We start from the raw sequence: 8,658 nt of genomic DNA, 5'->3' as shown, positions 1-8,658 counted from the left end.
TTTTATTAGTGAGCAAGGTGCCTACATTATTGCTTAATGAACCACGTCAGGTGGTTTTATACTTTTGTTTTGTTTTGTTTTTTGAGACAGGGTTTCTCTGTATAGCACTGGCTGTCCTGGAATTCACTCTGTAGACCAGGCTGGCCTCGAACTCAGAAATCCACCTGCCTCTGCCTCCCAAGTGCTGGGATTACAGGTGTGCGCCACCACGCCCAGCAGGTTTTATACTTTTTAGTCTAAAGCTTTCTTTTTCTTGTCTAGCTTTGCCTTTCGGTTGACTTTGATTTTTATCTACATGTGAAATAAAGAACACATCGAATTATATGTATATATGTGCATGTAAATAAAATTATATATATCTTAACAACTTTTATGTGATGCAATGTGTAATTACCTATAGATTCAAAGTTTTTTTTTTTAGAGAGGCTGTGTGTGACCCAGGCTGATGGACTATCATCGTATTTGTTGGGGGGGGGGGGATGTGTCCATGTGTTAGTAACCTTTGCTGTGCTGTGACCTTTGGTGTTGACGCTGTATAAAGATGTGATGTGCTGTTCGTTCTGATTCTTGGTATTCCCAGTGGGCAACTGCATTCCCCTGCTTCTGAAGTGTAATGAGTTGGTGGAGGCTCCTGTGACCTTCGGAGAGCTACAGGAGCTGACACAATGGCTCTGATCTTCTGTTTTTGCTTGTCCTTATATAGCTCCCCGGAGGATGAACTAAGGGACCAGGAGGAATAGTTATCAGTATGGAGAGATATTTGCCAGTTTCGAAGAAGCACAACTCATCCTCCTCTTTGGAAAAGATAACCGGCCCAGCAAATGGGAATGGGAATCTTGACCCAGGTAGGATTCTGCACATTGGATTTTTCTGAAACTTTGCTTATTGGCCAGTATTTTCTTGAGATGCTCAGGAAACACCGGGGCCATGTTTTTAGGTCTCCTGGCATTTGCTGTCCCACCCAAACCACACAGTAGATACAGCACAGATACAGCAGCTGTCAAGTTACAAAGGTTTTGGGTCAATATTGATATTGATCATACCAGACAGAGTGGCCTAGGTTACAGCGAGGGGGCACAGCGTGTCTGAATCCCGCTGTCTGCGGCTGGTAAATGTCTGTAGGTGTCTGTGCTGTCACGACAGATGTCCTGGGGCTCTTAGGTTTAGTGACTCTACCATTCCTCAGCGCTATCCCAGGTTAGTTTCCGTGAGAAATGAAGAACTGTGAGAGAAGACATTACTGGCATACTCTTTGAAGCAGCGAGCAGGTCTTTGGAAAGCATGTAGCGTGAAAGAAATTTGGGTTGTGTGAGTTTGTGTGATATAATTGAATAAAACAAAGCAAAAAAAAAAACCCAACAAAAAACAAATAAACAAAAAAACCAAGAAAAACACCCAGATTGGTTTTAATTGGATTTTAATATTTAATGACTTTATAAATGCATCTCTAAAAATATTTATGCACTGGATTATTTTAAAATGATACTTTATTTTTCTGAAAATAGAATTGCATGATTTATATATCAGCAAATTAAATAAGGGCAAGAGAACCCAATGAATCATTAATATTTGCTACAGCGAATTCAACAAAATGTGTCCATTAACTCAGGGGGAGAGTTGGCCTGTCTAATGAAATTACCAAGTTTGCTCTCACTTTGAAATAATGAAGGGTGTGTGTGTGTGTGTGTGTGTATATATGTGTTTGCATGTGTTCCAGTTCAAGCATGTACACACTGTTCACCTCGAGTATCATTTTCAGTTGCTCTCCATCTTATTTATCTTTATTCATTATTAGTAACAGTTGAGGCAGAAATTTGTGGGTCACATGTGGTGGAGGGGGTCAGAGGACAACTTTTTTCCTCGTAAGTCATCAGGCCTCTGTCACAAGCACTTTCTTTCTTTTTTCTTTTCTTTCTTTTTTTTTGTGGTTTTTTTTTCGAGACAGGGTTTTTCTGTGTAGCCCTGGCTGTCCTGGAACTCACTCGGTAGACCAGGTTGGCCTCGAACTCAGAAATCCACCTGCCTCTGCTTCCAAGTGCTGGGATTAAAGGCGTGCGCTGCCACCACCACCTGGCAGTCACAGCACTTTCACCCCCTGACCTTTTCCACCAGCCTTCCACCCATGTTCTGAGGCAAGGCCCCTTGCTGACCTAGGGCACATGCTGGTTTGGCTGGGCTGGCTAACCTGTAAGTGTCTCTGCCTTCCTAGCCCCAGGATTCCAAGCGAGCATGCATCACAGTGCTTGTTTCTCCTGTGGGTGCTGGGGATTCAAACCCAGGTCCTTACAGGTGTACAGCAGGTACGTCACTGACTGGGGTGTCTCTCTAGCCACACTGGCTTCTTGTATGATGCTGGAGATGGAACCAGTGGCTTTGAGAATGCTAGGCAGGCTCTGCTCTAGTTGTCCCCACCTGCTATCTTTTTCTCTGTGTGGGGAGTGAAGTAATCTTACACTCTTATCCTTTGGAAGGTCCTGGGCATTGCCTGGATTTTTATAGCGTTCCCCTGCACACAGCGCCGTTTTGGGGGCTGTGTCGTTTTCAGGGGTGGGTCTCGCTTTCCACGCAGCTGCCATATTTCTCCCTAGTGTAAGTAGATTCTGACACTCATTACGGATAATCTACTGTCAGGAAATTATTCTTACTGACAAGTTCTTCAGGACGATTTCAGAGTCTGGGGGATTCCAGGCTGAAAACGCATCGCAGACGCTCATTCTTGATTTGTGCTTTACTCTGGAGTAGTGGTTGGTTTAAATCACGCACGATGCGCTGATCTTTAACACTGAGATTTCTAAATAATTCTAAGTTATATTCGTATTTTGCAGCTTCTGACCCTGGTCTTTCTCATTGGGCTGTGTGTGGGCTTCTGCGTCCCTGTTTCTTAGTATTTTGTTATATCCTTGAGATAAAGAGGCTTTGATAGTGCTACCATTTCTGTAGATTTAATTAAAATTTTTGTATGTGAATTTCATACATGAGTACAATGTATTTTCATCATACCTCCATCTTCAGCTTGTTCTATGTTCTCCCATTTCCCCCTCAAATTTATGTCTTTTCTCTCCATAATTATTGTTGATATTCCTATATACTCTACTGAGGCCCATTAGTGTTGTTTATATATACTTGAGTGTAGACCTGACCACTTGGGCATGGGGAAGCTATCAGGGGCCTTGTCCTGGAAACAAACAAACAAACAAAATAGCCATCCACTGTCTGTAATTCTTCAGCTAGGGCTGGGTGGTACCCTTCCCCCCCTGTACTGGGATGCCGACTGGGGTGGTCTTATGTGGGTGAGCATATTGTCAGGAGTCATGGATGCAACACAGTGCCACAGGTTTTAAAAGTGAGTCTAAAACTTTATAGACTAAAAAAAGAACAGTTTATTCTCTAAGCCACATCTAGGTTTGAATATTAAAACAGATAACATATCTTACGGATGAGGACACTAGATGCCACCATCAAGTTGCTTGGGGCACTGATGTCAGCAATCCTGACCCCGCCTCCCAGCAGCTCAGTTTCCCTTTTCTTCTTTCTCCCAGCCCTTCTCCCTCTGTTACGCAACAGACCCATGATGGCATCTCCTTAGCCATAACGCTAACTGCTTGAGGGGTTGAGACAGGGAGATTGTGAGCTGGAGGCCAGCCTGGGTTACAGGGGTCAGGATTATGCTGAAAGCTCACTGGCTGAGACTTCGTCTCCGAGGATGTATAAACAGGGCTGGAATAGATAGCTCACTGGTAGAGCAGTTGTTTAGCTCATGTGAGATATGTGAGGGAGGCCCCAGGTTCAGAGGCAGAGGGGGTTGGGGAGAGAGAGAGAGAGAGAGAGAGAGAGAGAGAGAGCACAAGTGAGTCTCTATAGCCCTCTCTGGAGGAAATGATTTTACCTGATGATCAAGGGTCAGAAAATGAGTCTGGTGGCTTCAGTGTGTTCCTTGCTTCTTTTCTCTCTCCATCTGCCCCTGGCTGATTTAGTGCCTTGCAAGGATGATTCTTTCATGGGATCTATCTCGGCTGAGACTAAACTGAGTCTCGCTGGTGGTTTCTTCCTCTCTCTCTCTCTCTCTCTCTCTCTCTCTCTCTCTCTCTCTCTCTCTCTCTCTCTCGTTCTTTTGGCTTTTCCTCAGGAGAGCTCTGATTTTATCTGGGATCGGGAACTCAAATGTGAGTCCTGTTCTTGAAATAAAGGGCACTCCTCCCATCCCCCCAGAAACAAAGAGTGTGCACCTCAGTTAAGTACAGCTAAACAAGGAGGAGGCACAGGTCTCCCCGGCGGACCCCACGGCCTGCAGGAATGAAGCCCACTGAAATTGTATGGCTGGACTTCAGGGTGCCTTCCGTCAGAGTGGAGAGTAGCAGAATGGAGGGTGACTGTAATAAAATGGCTTCTGAGACAAGGCATGTGCAGGCCTGCTCAATGTGCAGCCAAGGCCAGCCTCTGAGGCAGAAGAAGAAAGCTGAACATGTGAACTTGAGTCTCACAAATAATAATAATAATAATAATAATAATAATAATAATGATAATAATGATAATAATAACAACAACAACAATAATAATAATAATGGCTAGTCAGTAATAATAAGCTCAGTCAATAAAGTCCTTGACTTTAATGTATGAGGACTTGAATTCGATCCCCAGAACCCTTGTGAGAAAAGTATGCACTTATCACCCCACTGTCAGGGAGGCAGAGATGAGGAGAGCCTCAGGCTCGCTGACTGGCCACGCTATGCTAATTGGTGAGCCAGTGAGAGATCTTGTCTTTAAAACAAGGTGGACAGCTCCTGATGAGTGACCATTGACTCTGCCCTGCACGCACACGGTCACAGACGTACTCACATACGTGAACACACAATGTATACACACAAAGAATGCTTCTGTGTATTAAACGTATCTCTCTCCATATATATTGTGGATCTGTCTATGGATTAAGAGACAGGGCACTTTATGTCATTATGGCCAGCCCAGGCTAGACGTCCTGTCTTGGTCACTTTAGAAGTGCTGTGCCTGGCACTCCCTGGGAATATATCATCCAGACAACCGGGCCTCTTTTATTTAGGAGATCATGGGTCAACACACTTAGAAAAGTTCAGGGCTTACTACTCCTCTTTGTGAGAACTAGTTCTTGTGAGTCAATATTTGCACACCCACATGCACTCCCTCACCCCCTACCCGCGCTTGGAGCTTCAGGCTGCAGTTGTGCGTTCAGATCCAGGGAGGGCCGGCAGCTGTAGTTCCTTTTCTGGGTTGTTCAGAGAACTGTTCACAACTGCCCTGGTTTCCTCTCCTGGTGATGGGAGGAGCTACCAGTATCTAAAGATGATTTAAAGCCTTCTTCTTATCTCTTTTCGCGTTTAAAAAAATTACCTAACATTTGAGAGATTGTCTTCTGCAAGATTTTGTTCATGGAGAATCTGCCCGTTTCCGGAGCCCTGTATCGTAACAGCCACAGGCAGGCTTTAATATCCAGCCTTGCAGGCCAGGCTCCCTTCAGGTTGTAAAGTGAGCTGATCCCCGGCATTTATTAAGAAAAAAGATGTATGGGCCACTTGTTTACTATATTTTTATTTGAAGTCACTTGTGCTCCAGCTTTTCATAAGACATTCTATTTATGTTTATTCTAGAATATTCTGGTCCCACAGATAGCTTTCTGTTAAAACCAAACCAAACCGAACTGCTGTAATGAACACGCCTGCTTTCTTTGTAAGGTGTGAAGTGTTCATAGTCACTTTTCATAGTGGGTTTTCATGACATCATGGGAAATGCCTCCCACTTGACCGTTTATGGTGCGGGAGTTGTCAGAGTTTCCTTGATAAAATGTTTGTGGGTTTAAGAGGTTTATGGATCAGCTGTAAATATTTTCTCTGGCTTTATGAGATCTCTCCTCATAAACATCGCGTGTGTTTACCGATTGCTCACTGAACGTGCCTTTAGAGAATCAACTGTTTGGGCACACAGGCCCGAGGAGGGGTTGTATGTGGCAGATTTTAACAGACTGTGTTATGAATAAGTTTTGTGTACAGCTTTATTGTTCCAACCGTGTGACTAGAGTTCCCAGTGTTGGACACACAATTTTTGTGTTACTTAATCTCATCCTGGGTCTGGCGTGTGGCTTATGTTTATGAAGTGTTTCTGTAGTAGGCCAGAATAACTTGTTTACTTCGGTGTCTTAGATGCTCCAATTCGTGTATCTTCCTAGCTGAGGTTGCAGCTCAGGACCTAGACGCTTTGTGAGAGCACGGCCGTGTTCTCTTGGGTCTGGTTTAAGCATCTTTATCAGAATACATTCAATATGCAGCTGTAACAAATCAATGTGGAAAGCGACATTTAAGGTCATCATGTTCCACGAGCTTCTTTTAACTGGGCCTAGTGGTGCAAGAATATGCCACCACAGCCTCTTGGGATGCTGAGGCAGGAGGATGACACATTTGAGGCCTGTTTGGGCTAAACGGCCCAGATAGTGAGAACTTGTCTTAAAAGGTAGTTGCATCTTCTGATTATAAAATAAAATACCATTTTCTATTCATTTCTTAGACTATATAGAGTATAACAAGACAATCACTTTTCTTTCCCTTAATTGAAAAATCACCAGGAGACAGGGTTGCCTCTCATTTTAGAAGCCTACCCCCCGCCCCCAATTTTTCATCCCTCCCGTCCTCCTGAGAGCATGGCACATCGTGCCCGGAGGTGGCATCTTCTCTTGGCCAGTGGAGTCAGCTCTTGCTTGTGAAGGATGTATGAGTTGAAGGTTGACATCCTTTGAACATCTCTTTAAGAGAAGTGGAACGTTCTAAGCGTTCCTTTTAACTGTGTGTGCAGTGCTTTGCACCGTGTCTTCTTGACAGCCCTGAGGACGGGTTAAAATCACATGCACAGACACGTATTAGTTACATTTGCACTAGACAGAAACTACTTGAGGAAGGGAAGGCTTATTTCTGGTTCATAGTCTGACTGTCAGTCATAGTGACGTGCACTTGAGGTGTCCGGTCACATTGCACCCTCAGTCAGGAAGCAGAGATGGGAATGCTGGTCCTCTATTTCCCTTTCTTCTTCTTACTTAGGCCAAGAGCCTAGCTCACGAATGGTGCCATCCACATTTAGGGTGAGGTGTCCCTCTTAAGGAAACCTGGTCTAGAAAGGCTTTTCCAGGTCCCCAGGGCTTTGCCCCCTGAGTGAAATAGCCAACTGTCACAGGCGGCTTAGCTCTAATCATTTGAAGTTCAACATCAACTTTACTTGGTCTTTATCTTAAAGTGTAATATTTGATGCGTCTGGTTATATAATCTTTTGGCAATTGCCTTTCAAATCCCAGGTGTGCAGAATTTAGAATATTCCTCTCCTCCCTCCCTCCCTCTCTCTCTCTCTCTCTCTCTCTCTCTCTCTCTCTCTCTCTCTCTCTCTCTCTCTCTCTCTCTTTCTTTCTTTCTTTCTTTCTTTCTTTCCTCCAATGTACTTTAAGAAATCAGAAAACAGCTCTCCGGATTCTGTTCTTTCATCTTGTGGATTCCAGGGATTGAACTTTGGCCTCCCTTTTCGGCATCAAGCCTCTTTGTATGCTAAGCCGTCTTGTCTGCCTCAAAGCAGAGTTAACTCTCTTGACGGACATTATACACATTTGGTCGTTTGTGTCCTTCCCCTTGAGATTTGAGAAGCACATAACCTGTCAGCTTCTGTTGGTGTGGGAGGCTCTGAGAACTCTTTTATGGCAGGAGACAGGGCTCTGCACGGGGTAGACATGTTGCCAGGGATCACATTAGGGGTGTCAGGCATCTGGGATGTCCTGTCTATAACTTTCAGGGAGATCTCAGTTTATTCAAGCGACCTTTCAATTCTCCTTACATTGCGCGTATGTGTGTGTGCATGTTTGTGTGAGTATGTGTGTGTGAGTATATGTGTGTATGTGTTTGCATGTGTGGATATGCATGTATATGTGTGTGCATTTGTATGTGTGCATGTATCTCCATGTTATTGTGTGCATATGAGTGTGGAGCCAGAGGAGGGTGGTAGATCCCTTGGAGCTGGAATTACAGGTGGTTGCTGGGTGGCAAACTCTCTGCGAGAGCAGTGAACACTCTCACCTACTGAGCCCGCTTTCCAGCCCAATGGAGTTTTCTTAAAATGTTACTCAAGTCCCTGTTTTATAAAACTCTGTTAGTTTCCAGTCTCCGGCCTCCGTGCCTAGGAAGTTTGGTGCCTGTATATATCTTATCCCACGCTTTGGGCTGGAAATGTCCCTTGCATTTCTTCCAGCCTTCCCACACTGTGATGTCTGCCATGACTAATGTTAGGCTAATCCACGAATATCAGGTAGTTAGCCTTCAGACAACTCTTACTCATTTGATTCAAAGCACAAATACTGCTTTTAATTTTGACAAAGGCATCAAAGAGTTGCTTCTTCTTGTCTTCCTGTTTCTTTTTCTCTGTCTCTCTCTTTCTGTACGCCTGACACCAATGGTATCTTCCTGAACCAATCAGTCGCCATTGTTTTTTTGGCAGACTTTCTCATTAAATCCTTACACGCGCACGCACACACACACACACACACACACACACACACACACACACACACTACCTGGATATCTGAACTCAGGTCCTCATCCTTGAACAGCTTACCAGAGGAGCTGCCTTTCCAGCTCCCTTTCCTTTTGTTAACTCAGTATT

At 44.4% G+C, this 8,658-nt stretch overlaps 1 protein-coding gene across 1 annotated transcript in view; it reads left to right on the top strand.

Annotated features, from left to right (window-relative positions):
- Positions 1–715: 715 nt before the first annotated feature.
- The window catches only part of Sfmbt2 (Scm like with four mbt domains 2), a 172,180-nt gene continuing 164,237 nt past the window's right edge, over positions 716–8,658 (top strand). Inside the window, exon 1 of the mRNA XM_052157580.1 lies at positions 716–845. Within this exon, the coding sequence (XP_052013540.1) occupies positions 749–845 (97 nt within the window). The 5' untranslated portion in view covers positions 716–748. The remainder of the gene's footprint in view (positions 846–8,658) is intronic.

The sequence above is a fragment of the Apodemus sylvaticus genome, chromosome 14 (assembly GCF_947179515.1).
Source record: "Apodemus sylvaticus chromosome 14, mApoSyl1.1, whole genome shotgun sequence".
NCBI lineage: Eukaryota > Metazoa > Chordata > Mammalia > Rodentia > Muridae > Apodemus > Apodemus sylvaticus.
Note: the sequence above shows the minus strand (reverse complement) of the source record. Positions and strands in the feature narration are given on the sequence as shown.